This window comes from Halichoerus grypus, chromosome 2 (assembly GCF_964656455.1).
Source record: "Halichoerus grypus chromosome 2, mHalGry1.hap1.1, whole genome shotgun sequence".
Taxonomy (NCBI): Eukaryota; Metazoa; Chordata; class Mammalia; order Carnivora; family Phocidae; genus Halichoerus; species Halichoerus grypus.
In genome coordinates, this window is record NC_135713.1 from 207,120,809 (window position 1) to 207,144,292 (window position 23,484).

At 62.0% G+C, this 23,484-nt stretch overlaps 2 protein-coding genes across 12 annotated transcripts in view; both read left to right on the top strand.

Moving 5' to 3' along the window:
• CCDC40 (coiled-coil domain 40 molecular ruler complex subunit) overlaps positions 1–4,954 on the top strand; it is a 38,957-nt gene extending 34,003 nt beyond the window's left edge. The window contains exons 19-21 of the mRNA XM_078066395.1: positions 989–1,177; positions 2,911–3,069; positions 4,101–4,954. Coding sequence (XP_077922521.1) covers positions 989–1,177; positions 2,911–3,069; positions 4,101–4,349 — 597 coding nt within the window. The 3' untranslated portion in view covers positions 4,350–4,954. The remainder of the gene's footprint in view (positions 1–988; positions 1,178–2,910; positions 3,070–4,100) is intronic.
• A 516-nt stretch (positions 4,955–5,470) lies between these two features.
• Positions 5,471–22,284, top strand: GAA (alpha glucosidase). Of its 11 annotated transcripts, none has more exons than XM_036067379.2 (22): positions 5,476–5,555; positions 5,715–5,866; positions 6,091–6,220; positions 7,120–7,709; positions 8,664–8,809; positions 10,893–11,058; positions 11,135–11,231; positions 11,716–11,835; positions 11,939–12,057; positions 12,141–12,272; positions 13,200–13,310; positions 13,877–13,990; positions 14,070–14,154; positions 14,529–14,646; positions 14,904–15,037; positions 16,466–16,617; positions 16,801–16,949; positions 17,943–18,084; positions 18,448–18,597; positions 18,979–19,143; positions 19,387–19,539; positions 19,960–22,284. In XM_036067379.2, the coding sequence occupies exons 4-22, from the start codon at positions 7,164–7,166 to the stop codon at positions 20,017–20,019; spliced, it is 2,859 nt and encodes a 952-aa protein (XP_035923272.2). In that variant the 5' UTR covers positions 5,476–5,555; positions 5,715–5,866; positions 6,091–6,220; positions 7,120–7,163; the 3' UTR covers positions 20,020–22,284. The 11 variants fall into 11 exon arrangements, with proteins under 11 accessions (XP_035923275.2, XP_077922352.1, XP_035923280.2 ...); XM_036067380.2 differs by having other exon boundaries at positions 7,123–7,709; XM_036067382.2 differs by lacking the exon at positions 5,715–5,866 and having other exon boundaries at positions 5,471–5,555.
• Positions 22,285–23,484: the final 1,200 nt, after the last annotated feature.

The following is a 23,484-nucleotide window of genomic DNA, read 5'->3' on the forward strand; positions in this document are numbered from 1 at the left end:
GCGCTCTCTGCGCTGGCTCTCTCCCCACTCATGGGGCCGTTACTGTTCATGCTGTAAGTCCTGTCTGTCTCTCTGCATGGCTTCTGGGTTTCCTGGATTGCTCAAGATGGTCCCCGCAGCTTGAAGTGACACAAATATGTTCCCAAGTTCTCTGCACATGTTTGCACGTCTTTAGATCTTGAATCCACCTGGAATTAATTTTTGGACATGGCGTGAAATAGGGGCCCATGCCTGTTCTCTCAGCTGGGGCGTGAGTCGTGCTGGCGTCCCCAGATAATCTGTGCTCGCTTGCTGAGCCAACGCGGAGCTGACAACAGCCCCCCCACCCCATCTGTGCCGTCCCCATCCTGGGCTCCCACCACTGCAGACTTTAAACGCGGCTGGGCTAGGTCTCCCACCACCATCTTGACCTGGGGGTTCCTGCCTGTTTATCCTTTTTTATTCTGAATCAGATTCACTGAAGCAGAACATACACACAAGGAGATGTACTTATTTTCAATGTCTGGCTGGATGGGTTTAGCCTGGGCCCACATCTCTGCCCCCACGACCAAGACAGGACACTCCTAGCACTCGAGAAAGCCCTCATGTGGCCCTTATAGTCAGTCTCCTTGACAACCAGGGCCCCAGCCCTGGTCCCACAGACCCTTCACATCACCATCTTCCAAAACCACGACTAAGAAATCAACGTTGGTACAGGTCCCTGTTCTCTTGGCTACTGTCTCTTTTCTGCTCCAGAATCCTGCCCAGGCTGCATGTGGCGGTCCTCGGTCTGCTAACCTCCCCTGGCCTCTGACAGTTTCTAGTTTCCCCATTTGTGCGTTCTTTACATGGACCTTCCAATCATTCTGACCAGTGCGCAATGGCTCCAGATCCCTCTGTCCTCGGGCACGTTCCCCTTGCTGTCTCCCTGCCGGGTCAGGGCTCTGCGGAGGTCGTGGAGACGGCGCTGGCCACTCTCCCTCACGGCCCCTCTGCCCTGTGTACCCAGGTCAGGCATGGGCAGCTGCTGAAGCAGCAGGAGAAGATGATCCGTGACATGGAGCTGGCCGTTGCCCGCAGAGAGACCATCTCGACTCAGGCCAAGGGGCAGTCCAAGGTGGACAAGAAATTGCTCACCCGGACGGACTTCCACCACCAGCAGACAGAGCTGCGACGCAAGATCAGGGACATTCACAAGGTGGGGGCCTTGCGACAAGGGGGGAGCATGCCGTGGACCTGGTCACACTGTCCTTCCAGCCTGTTTCTCAGCACTGCCCCTTCTCCTGCCCTGATTCCCAGAGCTGGAGTCAGGGCTGCTGTGTGGCGCTGTTTTACCAGGCTGAGAAGTGGCAGTGGGGCGCTGCGGGGGGAAGGAGCCTGGCTCTGGAACCAGACAAGCCGGCTGTCCCCTGCACCCTCTGGGCCTGAGCCCCATGACCCACGTGCTGGGTCTGGGTAAAGATGCAGTGGCTGTCACTGGGCCCTTGAGGGGGGCTGGGCTAGACAGGCCCTTTCTTTGGAAATCTGTCTTGGGTTTAACAGAAGAGCTACACAGAGCAGTGCCACCCAGGGCCAAGATGGCCAGATTTCAGCCCCTTACCACCTCACAGAAATGGCATCAGGGACACACAGCATGTTGAACCATGGCTCACGTGTGAGTCCCTGTGTCTCTGACCCCGACTGGGTGCTGGGGACAGGCTGATGAGCACTCGGAGGGTCCACACCCTCGTGCACCAGGCCGTATCAGCAAGCACGTGGTGTGTGCCCTGCCCAGCACCCACTCCCTCGGCCGTCGCCAGGCTCTGGCTCAGACTCCCTCAGCCCCCCGCTACCTTGGGCATATGTGGGACCTTTCTAAGCCCGCGTTTCCGCCTCTGCCAGGTGGAACTATGAGCAGTAACCCCCTCCCGGGTAGGTGAAGGCTCACTTGAGACAGAACCTGGTCTCGGAGCCCCACTGGGCTCCAAACAATCTGTTCCGCTCGAGGCTCGGGCATGTTGCCTGACAGCTCTGTGCCTCAGCTTCCTGACCTGTGAAATGGGTACTCACCTCGTGGAGCTGTCCAGAGGATTACATGGAGACTGTCGGGATAGCGTCTGAAGGTCTAAGTCCTGTACCGGGAGAGATTAACTGAAAATGACAGGCTTGACCCAACTGCTCATTTGGAAGTTACTGGGGGCAGCAGAATGGCCTTTTCTTGGTCCTTGTTGGCCAGTCCTCTCTGCCACGCCGGTCACTCATGATGTCCATTCCTCTCCACCCCGGGGCTCCCCAGCTGCCACCTCTGCCCTGCCCTCCCCGACCCCCGCTCAGCTCCAGCTCCAGGTGGGCTGCATCCAAGTCCTCCTGCCACACACTCCCCCACGTGCCACACACCCAGCAAGACCACCAGCGTTTGTGCACAGACTGGCCCTTTGCACATCCCAAATTCTCCCGTGTCCCCAGCTAGACCCTGAGAGTCACTCTGTCACCTCTACTTCATTTATCCACTGGATCCCACCAGCTGCTTCCCCACCAGCCCCGGCTGCCCAACCTCACTGTGATGGAGCCAGGCCTCCTCCACTCCCACCCCCAATACCCCCCACCCCACGAGGCCTTAGCTCCTGCCCCAGGCATCTCCTGCTCCCACTCTTGGCATGCAGCTGCCCAGCTGCCCCTGGTCCCTGTGCCCTTGCAGGCAGACCTGCTTCAAGCGGGGGAGCCCCATTTCTCTCTCCCAGCCACGCCTGCCTTTGGGGAGCAGCCTGCAGTGTGGGCTTACCTGGGCCCTGGCGTCTCACTGGGACTCACCCCTCCAGGTCCTGGCTCCTGAGGGGCAGGGACTCCTTCTGCCCTCGTGGGGATCCTCCCCGGATTGTATCCTTCTAGCCTGACTCTGCCCACTAAGTAACCAGGAGGCAGGGTCCCAGGACGGTCCCGTCTATCTCCCAGGCCACCGAGGAGTGCACCAAAGCCATCTTGGAACTGGAGGAAACTCAAAAAAACCTGAGCAGCTCCCTCTTGGAGAAGCAGGAAGAGCTGTCAACAATGCAGTCCAGCACCGACGAGCTCGAGGCCGACCTGGACCGGCTCTTGGCCCTCAAGCAACAGGTAGGCCAGTGCCCCGAGGGACGAGGGCCACAAGCAGCCAGGCATGGAGCCTGCCCCTCACAGCAGCAGTGCGCCCTTGGGCAAGGCCTCCTCCTGATGCAGTTAAGCTCAGGGATCCCAGCACTGCCCATCGCTCTGTGATCACTCACTCACCTCACATGCCCTAATAATCTAATAATATCGCACATCTTTTATGGGCCAGGCCCTGCCCTGGGTGCTAAGGCTACAGAGCAGGCCTCCTGAGGGAGGACGGAGGGACACATGATAAACAAAATGAATGAAAAAGATAGCTCGTGTTAGGTGGTGATAAATACTCCGGAGAAAATAAAGGAGAGAAAGGGCACTGGTGGGGCCGGGGGGGGGCGGGGGGGGGGTTAAGTAGGGTAGTTCGAGAAAACATTTGAGTCCAGACTTGAAGGTGGCAAGGGAGTGAGCCGGCTGGGTAAAGCAGGTCAGGAGACCACTGTAGGGGCAGCCAGAGGCCAGCAGGCTGGACCTGAGGGCAGAGAGACGCGGCGGTGGTCTTGACTTTGAGCTCTTCTCAGGGGTGTGGGAAGACAGCGGAGGGTTTGGGGCTGAGGCATGGCTCAGATTTAGGAGGATCGCTCTGGTTCTGATGTTGAAGGGTCGAGGGTAGACAGAGGAGGCCTACTTGAGGTGATGCACAAACCGGGGCTGTAGCCATGAGGCTAGTGAGAAGCTGTGGGATTCTGCATGTAATTTCAGCTGCTCCAGTGGATTTCCTGCTAGACTGGATGTGGTGTGAGCAGAAGAGTGGGGCCAACTGGGTCTGCAGGGTCCGAGCCTGATGAGCAGAGATGGGGGAGGGAGCGCAGGGAAGTGTCCACTGTGGGACCGGCTCCCAGCAGTGTCAGATGTCTCTCAGACAGTGGGCAAAGGAGAAGGCCCCGCTCGCTGCGCATCAGCCCCTTCTCCCCCGGCATTTCCTCCAGTCCTGAGTTTGTGTGGGGGCAGCAGGTGTCCTGTTTCAAACCGCATCACCTCATGCGGGGTTTTTTGTCCCACCCAAGAACCTCTCGGAGCTGGTGGCCCTGCAGACGCGGGCCAAGCACCTCCAGGCTGTGAAGGACGGGAGGTACGTGTTCCTGTTGCGCTCCAAGCAGCTGCAGCTGGCCGAGCACAGGCGCCTGGACAGCCGGCTGCGCGTCGTCAGCACCATCCTCGACCACGTGAAGGAAGAGTACCCCCAGTTCCAGGAGGCCCTGCTCAAGGTCAGCCAGACCATCGCCAGCAAGCTCCAGCCGTCTGAGTCCCCCTAGAGAGCAGCCTGGACCCCCACCTTCCACGGCCTGCTCCTCCCACGCCCCACCCCCACCTCCCCCGCCGTGGAAGAGACCAGAATTCTGTGTATCAAGCCATGTCCACCCTCAGAGAGGGACGCCCTTTTAGAGAAACAGGTAGGCCCGCACAGCAGATCCGGATTCTTTCAGCCCCCCAGCAGTTCCAGCCAAGTCGACTCCCAGCGTTTCCGGTGGCATTTCGGGGAGTCTTCCACCCCACGCTGGACTTACTCGGGGTTCGGGAAGGCACCCGCCTCCTCCCTGAGAGTGACCAGAGGGGACCGCGGTGCCTCCTGCTTATGCCCCGGTCCCGCTTCAGAGTCCGATGTGCGATGTCCAGGAGGAGGGCCCGATGGAGAGCGGGGAGGTGCCCGGCGCCCCAAGGACGCACCACCTCCCCAGCTGTCCCCGCGCAGTTCTCACCCCTCGTGTGATCCCCTGGGGTGACTCCGCCCCCGCCCCGCGTCCTGAGCACCTGCCACCTGGCAGCTTCTCCGCGCCGTCCTCGGAAAGGGCCTACAAAACCATTTCACTTTCAAACTTTTCAGCAGAAAAATAAAATTTTTTTCTGAATGCGGCAGAAAGGCGTCTTTATCCGCCAGCGCGTCAGAAACAGGCCCCGCCCGCGCCGCACACTCGCGGCGGGAGGCGCCCCTCGAAGCGCCAGGTCAGGTCGCACAGCCGCCGCTTTCGGGGTACGAAGACGCTTTCCCTTCCCGAACGGCTTCAGTTGACGGGCTACGGAGTGAGCGAGCCCGCGGTCCCCGTCGGGGAGGCCCCAAGGCCGGCGCCCAGTCCCTGCCCGCGCGTCTCGGCAGGTGCGCACCGCTCGTCCTCCTCCCAGGCTCGCGGCGCAGCGGCCGGCGGGCATGGAAAAGCCCCGCCGGCAGGGGGCGCGCGCGGCCGGAGGCGCACACCCTCGCCCAGGGCGCCTGCGCGGGCGGGCTGTCACCCGGTCCGCCCCGCCCCCTCTGGCGCGTGCCTGCCAGCGCCTGACGCCGGGTGGCCGCTGCGGGCCAGAGCGCGTGCGCGGAGGCTAGCTGCGAGAGGGGGTAGAGGGGAGCGGACCGGGCGCGCGTGCGCGGAGACTAACGCGGCGGGGAGGGGATCGGAGAGGGAGGCGGGCTGGGTGCGCGTGCGCGGAGGTGAGCGGGAGGGGCCCAGGCCGGGCGAGCGTGCGCGGAGGTGAGCGGACCAGGGGGCTGTGGGGGTCCCAGTGAAGGGCGGGGCGGGGACGGACTGCGGCGCCCGCTCCGACTAGGGGCTCGGCGGTCGGGGCAGCAGTGACTCCCTAAGGGGGAGGGACCGATCGATCGACGGGATTTATTCTCTGTGGTTTGCTAGTGGAGAAGCTGAGCGCGTCGTGCCAGGGTCCCCGGGCGGCGGGCAGCGGTTAACGACGGGGACCCCGGGGACTCCACGGTCTCATCCACGCCCTCGGTGCTGGGCGACGGAGGCTGCCTTGCCCCATTCTGGGGAGGAAACTGAGGCACAGGGTAAGGGACCCTGCCTCTCTGGTCAGGGCACAGCTGGACTTTGAACCCGGCTTGTCTACACCACCACCCTTGCGGGGGGAGCAGCGGCTCCGAGCCACTTCCCTGAAAGCGCGGTCACAGGCCCTCCCGGCCGGCAGCGCCACTTGACCTCTTGACCTTCGGTGTTTTTCCCCATTTTGTCTAAATTGTCAAGCCCTCTGGTTGACAGCCCTCCCCGTTTCTAGGGTCTCTTCCCTGTGCAGAGTGGGCACAGCGGCAGGGGACTGGTGCTGGCCCTGCGGTGCCCCTGGCCACCCCTGCGCTCCTGCACTCTGGGTGGGGAGGGCCACGGGCACTGCCCAAGAGCTCCCAAGGGTGAGTTCCCTAGTCCCTGCCTCCCCGTGATCACAGGGTGTCACGTGTGTCTGGATGGGGGCAGGTGCAGCTGGGACACTGGTATAAAAAAACATATAGTCTCTGTCCCCAGGTCCTGGCACATTTTCTCTCGGAGAGAAAGGACTCCCCTAGTTAAATCCTTGCCCGTTTGGTCTTTTTGGTGTCTTGCTCCTCGGAGGAGCTGGGCCAACAGTGTTCATTATAAAATATTTAGAACATACAGAGAAGCAAAATGCAGGTAGTAACAGACTTAGCTCCGGAGGAGCCAGAGAGAGGGGCTGCTCCACACCTAACTGCAGGGGCAGGGAGGGCCTTCCACCTGCCGGGGCCTGGGGGCTGTCCCGGGAGTGTGGCCCTCGGCTGCCGTGCCCAAGACTTCTTACCAGGCTGTAGCCACACCCTGGGCAGCAGAAGAGGGGCGGGGAGAAAGTGGTGGGTCTCCCCGAGGGCCCTTCCACTTCCAGCTCATTTGCCAAAACAGAATGACTCGGCCACAGTCTCTGCAGAAGCAGGGCTCTCTGCTCTGCGTGTTGTGACTTATTTGTTCCATTTGTCAGCCTCCCACGTAGGTCTTCGCATGTCTTTAAATCATTTTACGCACATTTTAAACGCATCTCATTTGTAAGCACTCACAGTACAGGGTATTCCGAAACTCCCTATTCGGGGCTTTTCTCGGCTTTCCCTTTTCCCTTCCCTTGCTGTCTTTCTAAACAGTGCTGGGAGCTTCTCCGTCCTCACCTGCCCCGCGTTCTCGGCCCACCGCACCCTGGGCACTGCCGGACCAGCCACAGGTCCACGTGTGGAAGCTGTGAGAGCCTCCTGAACCACCCCCGGCCACTCCGTCCCGCCTTCCTTGCTGAGCCCTGCTCCTCTCTCAGCAGGCCTCCAGGACCCAGCCGGCTGCCAGCTGGTGCCAGCGACCATGGACGTGAGGTGGCCTCCCAGCTCCCGCCCCCTGCTGGGAGTCTGCACCTTTGTCTGCCTGGCCAGCGCCGCCTTCCTGGGGCACGTCCTGCTCCATGATTTCTTGGTGGTCCCCCAAGAGCAGCGTGGCTTCTCCCAAGTACCTGAGGAGCTTTATCGTGCTCGCCAGCAGGGAGCCAGTGACCCAGGCCCCCAGCCCACCCCAGGGCACCACGGCAGTCCCCGAGCAGCACCCACACAGTGTGATGTGCCCCCCAACAGCCGCTTCGACTGTGCCCCCGACAAGGCCATCACCCAGGAGCAGTGTGAGGCCCGGGGCTGCTGCTACCGGCCTGCGAGTCAGTGGCCTCAGGTCCCCCGGATGGGGCAGCCCTGGTGCTTCTTCCCACCCAGCTACCCGAGTTACAAGCTGGAGAACCTGACCACCACAGAGACAGGCTACACGGCCACCCTGACCCGCAACACCCCAACCTTCTTCCCCAAGGACATCCTGACCTTACGGCTGGATGTGCTGTTGGAGACAGAGGGCCGGCTTCACTTCACGGTGGGCAGGGCCAGACGGGCAGAGAAAATGTGGGTGGGCAGCAGATGAGGTGTTGGTTTGGTGTGCAAATGTGTTGTGTGCCTTCACTGCGAGTCCAGGAGTGAGCACACAGTGCCTACACTCAGGGAGCAGTGGCCACTAAGACACTGATTAGAAGGTTCTAGAACATGCTCTAGAGGGCAGGGCTCAGGGCACAGTGGAGGGAGGTCAGGTCTCCCCCAGCAAGTGACATCCCACCAGGGACCTGAAGTCCTACAGGACAGAGTCAGCAAGGGGAGAGGTGGACAGGGAGGATGGGGGGAATGTTCCGGGCAATGGACAGTGGAATCTGATGATTGTCCATCCGCCTGAGGGGAGGACCTCTTGTCTGATTTACTCCCTGCTGATTCCCAGCCCCTGGAACGTAGTCTGGCACGTAACAGTTGCCCAGCAGAAACCCAAGGATTGAACGTGAGGAGGCCAAGCCGAGAGAGCCTGAAGCACACAATCCATAATAATTTTAACAAAGTTCTTTCTAACAGCCAGCATTTACTGAGTGATTACTGCGTAGCAGACAGAGCTGAGCTGGGTGCTCTAATCTCTCAGCCACCCTGTGACAGGCATGCTGGGTGGAGCAGTGTTGCCAGACTTAGCAAATAAAGATGCAGGATGCACTCAGTAACTTTGAATTCCAGAAAACCAAGGAATGGATTTATTTTTTTAGTGTACGTCTCGTGCGATATTTGAGACATACTGGGAAGAGTTGTTTATCTGGAATTCAGATTGACTGGGTGTTGTGTGTCTTCCCTGGTGACCCACACGGGGGTCTGGACGTGAGGAAACGGAGGCTCAGTTGACCAAACCGCCCGCGCTCGCATGTTGCGTACGGCCACACTGGGACTCTGGGGGGCGAGGAAGGAGGGGGAGGCGTGCTGGCCCCCAGAGGGCCTCATGGCACCTCCATCTGACTCCTAGATCAAGGATCCCGCCAACAGGCGCTACGAGGTGCCCCTGGAGACCCCGCGTGTCCACAGCCGGGCCTCGTCCACGCTCTACAGTGTGGAGTTCCAGGAGGAGCCTTTCGGGGTGGTCGTGCGCCGGAAGCTGGACGGCCGGGTGCTGTGAGTGCTGGTCTCTGTGCCCCCACCCCAGGTGGGGGCATCAGGGCACCATCCCCCACCCTCCCTTGGGGCTCTTCCCCGCTGCCTCCGCCCGGAGCCTTCCCTCACCTCATTCAGGTCCCTCAGCAACCCCCCTGCAGATGCCCTCCTGACGCCCCCCAGGTAGGGCCTGCTGGGGGAGCCGTCCTCCAGGGGACCTTTGGCAATGGCTCCCCCGCGCAGAGCACCCCCACCCCAATGTCACAAGTGCCGAGGCTGAGAAACCTCGGTCCGTGAGAAACGGCACGCCCGCCGCAGGCAAGGTCCCCTCGCCGCTTTACGTTCACGTGTGTTATTGATCGTCAAATACCGCGTGTCACTTAGGCGCATCCGGCACCCCGACGGCTCAGAAGTGGTCCTGTCACCGTCCCCACTGTCCGGACGGGGAGACTGAGGCGGCTTGCTGGCAGCTTCTGAGCCAGGGCCCGGCATCCATGCTGTTGGCCACTGTCTGTTTTGCGTCCCCCCGGGGCTTGTGTCCCCCTGAGATCTTAGGTTTGTCCGAATCGTTGCTGTTGTCTGCCCGCCAAGGAGCCTTTCCCATTCTGGAAGCTCGCTCCTGGGCCTCCAGCCCCGAAGGAGGTTCTGACCCACAGCAGATGCTCGTGGATGGGTAGCGAGGGTGAGGGCATCGGTTGGTCGTGCCCTCGTCTCCAGGGAAGGCATCACCTCCACCGCCCCCATCACACCCTGGGAATTGGATGCAGCAAAGCATCCTGGAATCCAAAGTGGTGGCTGTGACTCCCAGTGTCGGACGTGTCCCCTCCCAGAGCCGTGGGCCAGGGCAGCGGTTCTGCCGACACCCCCCCATCTATCCTGACGGCGGATTATGCAAGCACATTTTCACAGGACGCACCCCGTGTGCTTTGTCCACACAGTCCCACATAAATATGTGCCCTGGGCTGACAAGGCTCCTCTTTGTCACTGGACTCAGTTACATATTCGGGAATGAGCTTGGACTTGCCTTAGTCTTAGGAGAACTCACCTCCTGAAATGCGTTTCTTTTCTGCCCGTTCTTGGCTGAGCAGTATGGAGCTGCCCCCAGGGCTGACACGGTGGGGAGAGGCAGTGAGTGAGGCCAAGTACGACGTCAGGAGTAACAGTGCTAACAAATTTCTAGAAAGGAGCTGTGCAGATGCGGAGGGCAGGGCTGGCTCTGGAGTGGGGGCTACAGAAGGCCTCCCTAGGAAGCTGACCTTTGAGCAGAGACCGGAGAGAAGTTTTCTGAAGCATTTAATCAGACTTTGGTCTTGAAAACACACAGATAAGTCTTGCCCAGGGGCAGGCAGGGTGCAGTGGGACATCATTCCATGAAACCAGCATTAATAGGTCTTTCTTTTTTTTTTTTTTTAGAATTTTTTTTTTTTAATTTATTCATTTGAGACAGATACAGAGAGAGAGAGAGAGAGAGAGAGTAGGAGCAGTGGGGAGAGGCAGAGGGAGAGGGAGAAGCAGACTCCCCGCTGAGCAGGGAGCCTGATGCGGGGCTCGATCCCAGGACCTGGAGATCATGACCTGAGCTGAAGGCAGACGCTTAACGACTGAGCCACCCAGGCACCCTTAATAGGTCTTTCGTGCCCCATCTGTGGTTCTTGCCTCGCCCTGACCCCGTGCAACCTCGGGGTCCTGGCCACCCCTGGGTGGACAGTTCATGGCTCTGGGGAAGGTCATGGCTGGGGTCTGGGAGCAGTTTGACCCTTGCAGAAGGAGCTCAGGGCCACAACTCCTAGGACTAGAAGGGTTCGGGCAGCCCTTGCCCGGCACCTGCTTGCGACCAGGGCTTATGGGGCAGTCCCCTGCTGGATGCCCACCTGGGGCAACATGGGCATAGCCAGGTAGTGCTGTGGGAGCTCTCCACACCTGGGTCAGGTCCCGAGGGTCACTGGACCTCCGGTGGCTGCTTCTGTCCTGGGGTCAGTGTGTCATAGAGGTGGCCAGGCCACTCCAGCCCTCCTCAGGGGGCACCAGGGGTCTCTCTGGGAGGGTCCATCTCGGGGTCATCTGGCTGCCTAGGTTGCAAGGCTGCCTGGGCTCTTTCCGGCAGGCTGAACACGACAGTGGCCCCCCTGTTCTTCGCCGACCAGTTTCTGCAGCTGTCCACCTCCCTGCCATCCCAGCACATCACAGGCCTTGCCGAGCATCTCGGCTCCCTGATGCTCAGCACCAACTGGACCAAGATCACCCTCTGGAACCGGGACATCGCCCCCTCGGTAAAGGGGGCAGCGAGGAGGGGATTGGACACACCATGTGGGTGAGGGTGCTAACGTGCTGTGTCCACGTGCCCAGCCCAACGTGAACCTGTATGGGTCGCACCCTTTCTACCTGGTGCTGGAGGACGGCGGGTCAGCGCACGGGGTCTTCCTGCTGAACAGCAATGCCATGGGTAAGCAGGTGGGCAACCACCCCTAGCACTCACCCTGGTCCCCGTGTCCCGCAGCCGGTGCTCCCTCTGAGCCCCCAGGCCAGCGGCTTCCCTGGGGGTGGCCGCACCCCCTCCATGGGGGGGCGCGGGGCTGTCTGCACCTGTTGGGACAGGCTAGCGGTAGAGGACTGGGGCCGTGGGCAGGGCGTCGGGACTTGTTTGCGCTCCCCAGAAATGAGTCCAGTGGGCTGTGGCCTCTGCCAGCTCTGTCCTTGGGTACCCCGCAGTGCACTCTGAGCAGAGGCCAGCAAGGGGAGTCCTGGGGCCTGTTCTGCTCCAGGCTCTTCAAGCAGTCCGGCTCAGGGGAACTGTCCCCAGGCCCTAAGCAGGCTGCTCCCAGCTTCCCTGGGTGGGATGTGGCCCTTCTTCAAGGTGCCACGGGGGCAGGGGTGGGGGGAATGGGGCACAGGTATTTGTTCCTGAGCCCCAGGGCTACTTCCCCCAGATGTGGTCCTGCAGCCGAGCCCGGCCCTCAGCTGGAGGTCGACAGGTGGGATCCTGGATGTGTACATCTTCCTGGGCCCTGAGCCCAAGAGCGTGGTGCAGCAGTACCTGGAAGTCGTGGGTAGGCCTGTTCCCCGGCCCCGCGCCGCCCCTCCCCTGCCCCTTCCGTCCCTCCTCCCCTCCGGCTGCCGGCCTGCTCACGGAGCTCCCCTCCCCGGCTGCAGGCTACCCGTTCATGCCGCCGTACTGGGGCCTGGGCTTCCACCTCTGCCGCTGGGGCTACTCCTCCACCACCATCACCCGCCAGGTGGTAGAGAACATGACCAGGGCCCGCTTCCCGCTGGTGAGTGCTGGGAGGGCGTGCTGGGGGCTGGGCCAGGACGCAGGCCCCCAGGCCGGCTGCAGCGGTCCCCGTGCTGGCTGCAGGACACGCAGTGGAATGACCTGGACTACATGGACGCCAAGAGGGACTTCACCTTCAACAAGGACGGTTTCAGGGACTTCCCGGCCATGGTGCAGGAGCTCCACCAGGACGGCCGGCGGTACGTGATGATCGTGGTGAGTGGCCCTCCTGTCCCACGCCGCGTGGGGCTGCCTCTCTGGGCGGGGGAGAGACCCAGTGCCTCAGCTGCCTCGTGTTTGCCGAGGTCACTGGGGACGTTTCCTGAGGGTCTCGGCTGTTGAGGGAACATCAGACGTACAGACTGGGTCCCTGCTGTCCAGTGATGTCCAGCCTGAGGGTCCCTGGAAACATCTGTCGCTCGGGATCCCTTCGGCTGTAGGTTACATGAACGGCTTCAAGCAAGGGGTCTGCGCTCGCTCCCGTCCCCCAGTACTGGGAGGGCCGGGGTGGCGCTGCATGCCCGGGCAGCTGGAGCCACGGAGGCTCCGAGTGTCTCGTGGCCCTGCCTCCCCCCCACTCAGTCCTGCCTCACGGGAAGGAGGGCCAGGCTCAGGGCCGGCTCCGAGCCGCCACAGTCCCCCGGGGCCAATCCCTGCAGCCCGAGTGCTGGTGCGGCCGGGCCGAGTGCCTAGCCAGCTGGCCGGAGGAGATGGGGAAGGGGCGCTGAGGCTGAGGGGCTGCACGGCGGACACCCCACAGCGGAGGAATCCGGTCTGCCCGGGGGTCGGAATCGTGCTGACGCAGGCCATTTCCCTCAGCTCGGCCCCTCGGAGCGCAGCCGGCATCCGTGGCCACTCGGGGCAGGGAGGGCAGATGCAGACCTTCTTTTATTCTGAAAGAAATCAGTGTTCACTGTAGAACATTTGTGAAGCTCTAGAACCCGTAAAGCAGAGCCAAGATGTGCGTCCAGGTGCGCCACGGGCCGGTCTCTCAGCAGACGTGTGCGTGTGCACATGCACGCTCCCTCCTGGCTGGGTTCTCCCTAACGATGTATCGAGAGCATTTCTCACTTCCCCAGTACTTGTGCCTGGCTCTGGGGCGTTTCCTTCTCCTCCTGACTGCTCCCCCCACACCCCGCTCAGGACCCGGCCATCAGCAGCTCCAGCCCCCCCGGCAGCTACCGACCCTACGACGAGGGTCTGCGGAGGAGGGTTTTCATCACCAATGAGACTGGGCAGCCCCTGATCGGGAAGGTAGGGTGGGGGCGGGGGCGCGGGCTGAGAAAGCACGAGTCCCCAGCCAGTGGCAACGGGGCGCTCGCTGTTCAGGAGGCAGGTGGGATTAAAAAAAATCATCCTGTTGTGTAGGGCGGGGGGTGGGGGGTGGTCACAGCTAGAAGTGACGGGGGCTCCTGATAGCACCTCGAATCCTTCCATCGGGGGCCCTGACTTTGTGGGCAGCTGGGCCCAGCCCAGGCACGAGCTCTGCAGGCCCTTAGCAAGGGTCTCTGTGTCCTCAGGCCCCTGGGGGCTTCCCAGGCCTTCCCACGGGGGCACCTGGCAGAGTCCCCAACTTCCCATTCCAGGGCGTGCCCGCAACCAAGGGGAAGGGGGTCCCAGCTGAGGGAGGCCGGGGAGGCTGCCAGGGGAGCAGATGTCCGTGACTCGGTTCTGGGGCCTCTGTCTGAACGTGAGATCTCAGTCGCGTCCCCCCACGGCCCCTACCGCCGCCGACCCTCACCTCCACGGACTTTCCACCCTGGCAGACGGGCAGGGCTGTAGCTCTGGGGGCCTGGTCCCCCCTCTGGCCTTTGTTGCAGGTGTGGCCCGGACTCACTGCCTTCCCCGACTTCACCAGCCCCGAGGCCCTGGACTGGTGGCAGGACATGGTGTCTGAGTTCCATGCCCAGGTGCCCTTCGACGGCATGTGGATCGTGAGTGTCCCGGGGGCTGGGGACCGGCCCCAGCGTCTGCCCACGGCAGGGCGCCCACCACCAGGGCCTCTTTTTGCAGGACATGAACGAGCCCTCCAACTTCGTAAAGGGCTCTGTGGACGGCTGCCCCGACAGTGACCTGGAGAATCCGCCCTACGTACCAGGTGAGTTCTCCCACCTGCCCCCACGGGCCAGCTCTCCTTTCTGAGGAGCCAATGGGCATGGCCACCCTGGAAAGGGGAGGGCAACCCCAGGAGGAAGGTCGGGTTGGCGAGACGTCAGCTGGGCCACGCGGCCGGGCGGGGCCCTTCAGAGGGAAGGTGTCTTGGGCTTAGGGACAGGAACGGGGAGGGACTTGGAACGGGTCAGGAGCAGGTGGACGTCAAGTCTGCGGTCTGCAGAGGCCGGCCTCAGCCTCCACCGTATCCCTGTCCTTGGAAAAGGGGACGCCCCAAGTTCCGAGGGGGCTCCTGGGATGTGGGGGGCACCAGCCGGCCGGGCGGAGGCTCCACAGACGGAGACAGCCCCCCTCTCCCAGGGGTGGTTGGCGGGACCCTGCGGGCCGCCACCCTCTGTGCGTCCAGCCGCCAGTTCCTCTCCACGCACTATGACCTGCACAACCTCTACGGCCTGACGGAAGCCCTCGCCTCGCACAGGTGAGGGCCGAGCTCCCGGCGGCCCCGCACCTCAGGGGGGCCCGTGGCCACTGCACGCAGGCCCGGCGGGGCCTGGAGGGGCCTCCCGGGACAGGCTCGCCTCGCAGGGCGGCCTGGCGGCTCGGGCGGAGCCCCCCTCGCTCCCCCTGGCCTTGGCCCTCTGGGCTGCTCACTCCCCGCTCTGCCTCCCTGCTGCACCCCCAGTTCGCCCCCGGGCAGCCCCGCTCTGCACTGCCCTGTCTCCCCGCTCTGCGCAGGGCCCTCGTGAGGGCTCGGGGGACGCGCCCCTTTGTGATCTCCCGCTCGACCTTCGCCGGCCACGGCCGGTACGCCGGCCACTGGACGGGGGATGTGTGGAGCAGCTGGGAGCAGCTCTCGTACTCCTTGCCAGGTGAGAGCCCGTCCGGAGCGGCCGCTCGGAGGGGCGCGGGGCCCAGACCGAGTGCCGGCCTCGGCGCGGCTCAGAGACGCTGCTGCGGGCTCCCAGGGGGCCCCGGGCGGCTGGGCTCTCCGGTGTGGGTCAGCTCACGTGGGGCGCTCTGCCACTCGGTGGGCAGTGCTGGAGTTCCCAGGCACCCCCATCTCCGATTCGGCCCGGTCGCTGTCTGCACAGCCGTCACGTTGTGTCCTCTCATGATGTCCCTCCTGGTGGCTGCGTCCTGCCCCCAGCCCGCAGGTGCCGCGCACCCCCCCGCAGAGAGGAGTGTGACTTCAGTTCTCAGGAGCTCTGGGGAAGGGGCTGGGGTGACCTCCCTGGGTGACCCCCAGCCTGGAAGCTCTCTGGTAGCCCCAGGCCTGCTGCTGTGTGGGATGCATCTGCAGACCCTCGGGCCATGCGGAAGCCCTGGGTGAGCTCTGGGAGGAACCATTCCTCCTTCCAGAAGCTGCTGTCCAGCTCTGCCCACAGATGCCACCGGCTCTGATTTCACCGTTGGGGGGGGGTGCGGCCCACTAGGGCCCAGGCCCCTGCAGGCCAGCCTCTGAAGCCCCCTCGAGAGCTAGGTTCCCAGCTCCGCGCCCGCCTCGGAGTCTTGGGCTGAAGCTCTGGCGTGCACTGATCATCCCGTGGCAGGGGTCATGCAGGTCCCGGGACCTGTTGCAAGCCAGGCAAGGGTCCCCCACGGCCCTAGGCTGGGTCGGGTCCTGCCCGTCGGCTGCTGGTCCCTGAGGACCCTGAGGAATGGGAGGGCCCAGCACAGCCTGGTCCTGCTGAGCAGCAGTGGGGTGGGCGCCGGCCGAGGACCTTCAGTGGCTCCGGGGCTCGCTGACCTCCCTGCCGCATGCACCGGCTCACCCTGGGTGCTCACGGCAACAGAAGCGTGGTCTCTCCCAGCCCTGGAGGCTCGCAGTCGGACTCGCGGTGTCAGAGGGGGGCGCCTTTCCTCGAGTCTCCCAGCTTCTGGGAGTGGCCAGCAGCCCTCGGTGTCCTTAGTGTGGGGCTGTCCCTCCGGTCCCCGCCTCCGTCTTGGCTCGGCCTTCTCCCCCACGTGTGTCGTCACGGTCTGGGCTTCCTCTTACGCAGCCACCAGGCATACTGGGTCAGGATCCCCTCCAGTGACCTCAGCTGAATTGCATCTGCAAAGACCCTCTTTCCAAATGAGGTCACTTCATAAGCACAGGCGGTTAGGACTCGAACATCCCTTTTGGGGGGACACACGTCAACCCTAACGGGCTGTTCTGCTCTGCCCACCCCGGGTGTCGGAAGGCGGTCTGCGAGGCAGGTCCTTCTGCTGACCACGGGTGGAAGACGCCAGGGCCAGCGCGGTGCTGACTGTCGGGTGGGGGGTAGCTGAGCCCCAGTCTGACTCTGCCCTCCCAGAAATCCTGCTGTTCAACCTGCTGGGGGTGCCGCTGGTCGGGGCCGACATCTGTGGCTTCCTGGGCAACACCTCGGAGGAGCTGTGTGTGCGCTGGACCCAGCTGGGGGCCTTCTACCCGTTCATGCGGAATCACAACGACCTCAACAGCCTGGTAGGGGCTGGGGGGGGCCAGTGGGGGGCCTGCCCTGGGGGTCCCTCCGCGGGCGCAGCAGCGTGACCTGGCGTCCGTGCCAGCAGGCCGGGTCTCCCGGGGCAGAGGCGGGGACCTCGTGGCCCGAGGGCCAGGTGCCCCCACCTTCGCCCCGCTGCCCCCTCCCCCTCTCCCCCGCTGCAGCCTCAGGAGCCGTACAGGTTCAGCGAGACGGCGCAAGAAGCCATGCGGAAGGCCCTCGCCCTGCGCTACGCCTTGCTGCCCTACCTGTACTTGCTCTTCCACCGGGCCCACGTCCTGGGCGAGACCGTGGCGCGGCCCCTCTTCCTGGAGTGAGTGCCTGGGCTCGGGGAGCAAGGGCCCACGGGCTGGCCACCAGCCTGGCGGCACCAGGGCGGCCCCATCCTGCTGCGGGGGGTGGGGTGGGGGAGTCGTCCCCAGGATGAGGGGCCAGTGCAGCTGAGGGAGGCCCTTTGCACCCCCACTTCCCACCCGTGAGATTGCAGCTCAGGGCTGGGGACAGTCCAGGTACCTGAAAACCCAGGGTGAAGGACACCAAGTACAGAGCAGGCCAGCCAGGTGGTAAAGCGAGTTATAAAACCATCACAGGGCTGGCTTATGGGTGGAGAAAGGACCTCAGAAGAAACCCAACTGATGTGCCCCAGGTAGGACTCAGATACGTAAACAGGTGCCCTGCAATAAAATGTCATGTCCAGTCAGTGGATCAGAGGAGTCCCACATAGTGCAAATCTGTTAGCTCTCTGCAAAAATCCATTTTTCCCCTCGCGCTGTGCAAACCTAAGTTCCAGGTGGATTACATACTTAGACGTCAAAACCTAAGCTCTAGAAAGTTCCACGGGACACAGAAGCGAATGGCCCTCAGTGCTCTGGCAGGAGAGAGCTTTCTAAGCCTCAGAAGCAAAAGGCAAGGGAGAGGGGGTTGAATTTAGGAAAAAATGTTATACTTCTCTGAACAGAAACAGAATATTAGGACTTCCCTCAGTGCAGAATTATAAAGGCAACCGAACTAGGGTGGTCAGTGTCCCAGACTCACACGGAAGACGCAGACTGGTGGTAGGACCCGGACTAGCCAGCAGCAGACCAGCGGTCAGGAAGTTTGCCACACGGGAGCCATGGACGGCGCCCTGCCCGGAGTGTGTGGCCGGGGAGAGGGCCTGCCCACTGCCCACGCCGAGCTCTGGCTGGAACCCGCCTCGCCGTGGCCCACCCAGCATCCTCTGGCTCCTTGCGCTTCCCTGAGGGCCCCCTGAACACACTGACCTCAGAGGTCACCAGGCCCAGGCGCCCACCCCTCCTGTTTGAAGGTTCCCCGAGGACCCCCGCACCTGGACCGTGGACCACCAGCTCCTGTGGGGGGCGGCTCTGCTCATCACCCCCGTGCTTGAGGCTGGGAAGGTCCAAGTGACTGGCTACTTCCCCCCTGGCACGTGGTACAACCTGCAGACGGTGAGTCCCCGGGGACCAAAGGTGTCCCTCCTCCAGGCCCTGCAGGGGTGGGCCACATGGCAGAAGGGAGCACGTTTCTGGAGACCCGGGTGCATGAGGGCCCTCGCCCAGGGCTCCCCATGCATCTTCCCACCCAGGCTGTGCAGTGACCCGTTTTCCAGATGAGGAGACTGAGGCCCGAGTGGGTAACTCCCCTGGACTACAGTTCTCCCACTCCAGAGTTCTGCCCCTGCCCCAAGCCCTGGGTCAGGGTCTCTGCCTCCCCCCCACCCCCAGGGCCCTGCATGGAGCTGGAGGCTCCCAGTGACAGCGCAGGGGCTTTGGCACTGCCCCGACTCTTGGTGACATGCCGTGTCCCTGCAGGTGCCAGGAGAGGCCTTCGGCAGCCTCCCACCTCCACCTCGGCCTCCCCTCACGCCTGCCATCCACAGCAAGGGGCAGTGGGTGACCCTGCCGGCCCCACTGGACACCATCAACCTCCACCTCCGGGCTGGGCACATCATCCCCCTGCAGGTACCCGGGCGGGGCACCTGAGTCGATCTGTCCAGCTCTGGGGCTGCCAGGACCCCATGCTGCCCCTTCAGGAGAGGGTCCATCCCCAAACCTCAGGCAGAGCACAGTGTCTGAGGGTTGAAGATGAACTGACTTGCTGTGCCAGGCAGAGGGGAGGCCCGCTTCGTGCGCTCTTCTTGGGAAGCAGTCTGCAACCCTCCGTGGGCCTCTCGCACCCTCCAGGGTGTCTGCATTGGCCAGAGTGAGCCCTCGGCTGTAGGCTGTCCTGTGGATCCTGCTTGCTTGCAGCACGGAGCTGTCCCAGCCCAGTGTCTTTCCTGTCCTGATTGTGGATGCCTCTGCCAGGCCTGAGACGGTGACACGTGCCACCCGCTTTTCTAGGGCCCTGGCCTCACAACCACGGAGTCCCGGAAGCAGCCCATGGCCCTGCTCGCAGCCCTGACCGCAAACGGGGAGGCCCAAGGGGAGCTATTCTGGGATGACGGGGAGAGCCTGGGGGTGCTGGAGCACGGGGACTACACAAAGGTCATCTTCCTGGCCAGGAATGTGAGTCCCAGGACCTGCCCAAGCTGGTGGGCGCCGTGGGGGCCTCCTGTCCCCAGGTCAGCCTTGTGAAGGGAGCAGGGCCTGTGGGCCAGCTGCCCTGACCCAGTCCTCATGCACCTGCCGGCGTCCTGAGGGTTTGCCCAGGGGCACAGTGCCGACTGCTGCCCAGACCCCCCGGCCCCGACCGGCAGGGCTTCCCGGGCCGTCCTCTGACACCTCGCTTCTGTCTCTCCGTTCCGCCAGAACACCATCGTGAACGAGCTGGTGCATGTGACTAGCGAGGGCACCAGCCTGCAGCTGAGGAAGGTGACCATCCTGGGGGTGGCCGTGGCCCCCAGCCAGGTCCTCTCCAATGGCGTCCCTGTCTCCAACTTCACCTACAGCCCTGACACCAAGGCAAGAGGGCCCACAGATGGGGCCAGAGGGCTTGTCCCCCAGGATGGCCGAAGGGGCGGGAGGTGCCAAGGACCCTGGGGACCTGGTACCAGCTGAGCCGGGTCTTACAAGGGTGAGGGAGGGAGGGGAAGGACAGGCCCCGTGCACCCTGGATCTTTCCTCCGCCTGTGTCTACACGGACGGTGACTCGTGGGCCGTGTTTAAATGGCAGCCTGCTTCCAAAGCCGAGGCTGCCAATGCAGAGGACGCTCATCCTCCGGACTCAGCCGGGGAGGCAGAGAGCGAGAAGCCTCTGGGGCTGGGGCCGGCCCCGAGCGCACCACGCACCGAAGCCCAGGCTCCTGTCTGCCAGGCGCTCGGGGCCTCCCCTCTGATGGCAACTGTGTGGTGGTTAATTTTTATTTTTTATTTTTTTCCCAGACCCTGGACGTCCCTGTCTCACTGATGATGGGAGAGCAGTTTCTCATCAGTTGGTCGTAACCCGGGGCCAGTGGTGTGTTGATCCTTTACAGGAGAAGACGGACCTCGCCATGGCCCCAGCACCTGTGAACCCTTGGTCAGGACGTGACGGGTGGGCCTCGGGCACAAGCCCGTGCCCCGTGTCTCATGGCGCTGACCTCCCTCGAATGCCCAGACCTGCATACGCGTCTACCTCCTGGGACCAGGGGATCCCACGGGCTTGCACACGCAAGGCTGTTCTGGAAGGTTTATCTCTGAAGCTTGTCACTGGTGTGTGTGTGAGGTCGTCCGCCACCAGCTGCCTGTCCGAGACAGCGGAGGTGTGCCCAGGATGAGGCTGCCGTGCCTGCACCCCGAGGTCGCGCCACGGGGGCCCTGCTGCTGCTCTGGCCACCGCAGGCTGCTTTCTGGGCAACGCCCCCGGCAGCAGGTGGGGCTGCCCTCCCGTCCCACGAGAGCGGGCCCGGGGAACTCCGGAGGAGTCACGGGACCCAGGGAAACCCTTGATCTTAAGTGCAATTATTTTTAATAAAAGGGGCACTGCAATCAAGCTTCTGCTGGTCCTTCTGGGATTCAGGGCGGGAAGGATGTGTCTAAGGGCCACGACATGGAGGCAGCCCCTCCATCCTCAACGGGCCCCTGGATGCTCCGGGGGGGGGGGGGGGATGCAACGGGCCCCTCCGGGGGGTGACATGTCACTGCACGCCCTGAAGGCGGCACAGCCCCGTGCCACCTTCAGGCACCTCTCAGGTGACTGGAGAACATCCCACTGGGCCTGGAGTCCAGGCACAGGGTGGGTGGGAGATGGGCCCCCAAGCCCCATCCCAGGCAACCACTGGTCTGCAGTGTGTTTTCCAGAAGTTTATGGAAATGGAAGCATCCGGCATGTCCGTGTCACTCAGCCTGATTCCTCTGAGACTCGCCCACGCTGTACGTCCCTGCTTCGCTACCAAAGACTTCCCTCCGTGTGGATACGCCGCAGTTTGTTCAGTGGGCCTCGGGGCTGGTTTCGATTTTCGGCCAGTGTGGATAAAGCTGCATTGAGCTGATGAAGACAAACAGGTCTTCATTTCTCTTGAGCACACGCCAGGGTGACATGGTCAGGTCGTGTGGGGGTGGTGTGATTCCTGTTCTAGAAGCTGCCAAACTGCTCTCCGACGTGCTTGCGCCGGTCTGCGTTCCCCGCAGCAGTGAGGGCGGCCGCTGCCCCAGGCGCTCGCCGACCCCGGCCGGCTCACCTTCGGCCGTCCTGGCGAGAGCGGCGCTCCGGGTCCCTGCGCCTGTCCCTACAGACGAACAACGCCCAGCATCTTTCCACGGACTTAGATCCGTCCGTCACCCGTAAATCTTCTCTGGGGCAGTGTCTGTTCAAATCTCCGGCCCTTTTCTAACGTGGACCACTGGCCTGCTTCGGATGTACACTACATGACACACAGATTAGAGATACCGTAGGTTTTCCGTCACTAACAAAGGACTACACGGTCAGTGGCTGGAAACAGCAGATTCACCTCGTCGCAGTGCCGGTGGCCGGGAGGGTGGCCCGGCTCTCGCGGGCTGGTCGAGGGGCAGCACGGCTGCTTCCTTCCCGCAGGCCCTGGGGCAGAATCTGGTTCCGTGCACGGGTGTGCAGGTCTGGGGTCTGGCTCCTGCCCGCCGTGAGCCACACGTCCCTCGCGGCGTCTAGAGGCTGCTCCTCATCTTGGCTCTGGCGCTGCCGGGTCCAGACCACGCTGCCAACCAAAGCCGAGAAGATGATGGAGTTTCAAGAGCTCGTGTGATTAGTTTGGGTCCACCTGGATAATCCGGCACCGTCTCGTCTCTATGTCTTAATCGCACCCGTCTGCGAAGTCCCTCTTGCCATCCAATGTGACGCAGATCTGGGCTCCACGGAGTAGGACCTGGGCATCTCCGGGGCACCACTCCCCTACCCAGTAGCAGCCCCCACGTGCTCTGGCTGAACGTCCGCCGTCAGGTTTGTGCTTCGGAATTCTCTCTCCCAGGCTGTGGTTTGCCTTCCTACTTTCACAACGATGCCTGCTGAAGAGTAAAAGGTTTTAATTTTGAAGAGTCCGACTTACAATTACTTCTTATGTCCTAGTAAAGAAATCTTTGCCACATTCAAGGTCCCTCAGACTTTTCTCCTGCTCTCTTCCAGAAGTTTTGTAATTTTAGGCCTTATATCTCAAGCTACTTTTTGTACATGGTGAAGTAACAAGGATTTTTTTCCTGTATATGGCTATCCGACTGTTCTGGCCCCTTCATTAAAAGCATCGTCCCTTCCCCACCGCACTGCCTCAGTACGTTTGTCAAAAACCCTCTCACCATAAATCTGTGGTCTCTTTCTAGACTTTGTATTGTGTTCAAGGGCCCCGTGGCGTCCCCCTCGGTGCCGACGCTGCATGGTCCTGCCGTAACTCTGTCATACTCTTTGCTATCAGGTGGTAGAAGTCCTCCAGCTCTGTTCGCTTTCGCAAAGTTGTTTTGCCTACGCTAGGTCCTTTGTATTTCTGTATATATTTTAGAATCAGCTTGTCAATTTTTGCCCGAGTCTCGGTATTCTGACGGGGGCTGAGCTGACTCTGCAGAACATGGGGAGGACCGATACCTGAACAATGCAGACTCCTCTATAGGACGGCACCTCTCTCGTTCACGGACATTTCCCACACTGATGTCTTGTGGTTTTCAGTGCACAGAGCTTACGTATCTCCTGTCTGATGGATCCCCAGGATTTCATTCTCAAGTGTTCACTGCTGACATGCAGGAGGGCAAGTGGGTTTTGAATATTGAACCTTGTACACGGCTACGTTTCCTAAACTCAGTTACTTGGTCCTTTGTTGCAGATTTCAGGATTTTCTACATGAAGGATCATGTCATCTGTGCATAAGGACTTTTCCCTTTCCAACCAGATGCCTTTTATCCCCTTTGGTTGCCTTACTGACCAGCCAGAGCCCCGGTCTGCTGAACAGGCCTGATGAGGACACGGTGCCTTCATCCTAGCACAGTTACTGAAGGCGACTACTGGTTGTGTGTTCATCTAGTTCTCCTCGCAGTTTTACCGGTTTTTGCTGTTGTTTGAAGCTCTGCTATGAGATCGTGGATACTGAGGACTGTCACGTTGTTTCTGATGAGTTACCTTTCCACTTACGCCCCTGGTAACATCCATGGCAGCAAAACCTTTGTCCCAAGTGGACACGCCCGCTCCAGGCTCCGTCTGGTCAGTGTGCTATGGTGGCAGGTGTCCCCCCGTTTCACTGTTCGCTTATTTGCACCTTGATGATTTCTCGTAGGCGGTACGTAGCTGTGTCTTGTTTTACAACCCAATTAACAATCCTTTAACTTGGGACTTCAGACAACTGACCTTCCCCTTGCTCGCTGCCCCGTTTAAGTATAATTTTAGAGGAGGACGTGTCAGATTCCCCACCTGCTCTTTAATTGAGATACACCACTCACATGCAACTCACCACCTTCCAGATGTACCATTTAGGG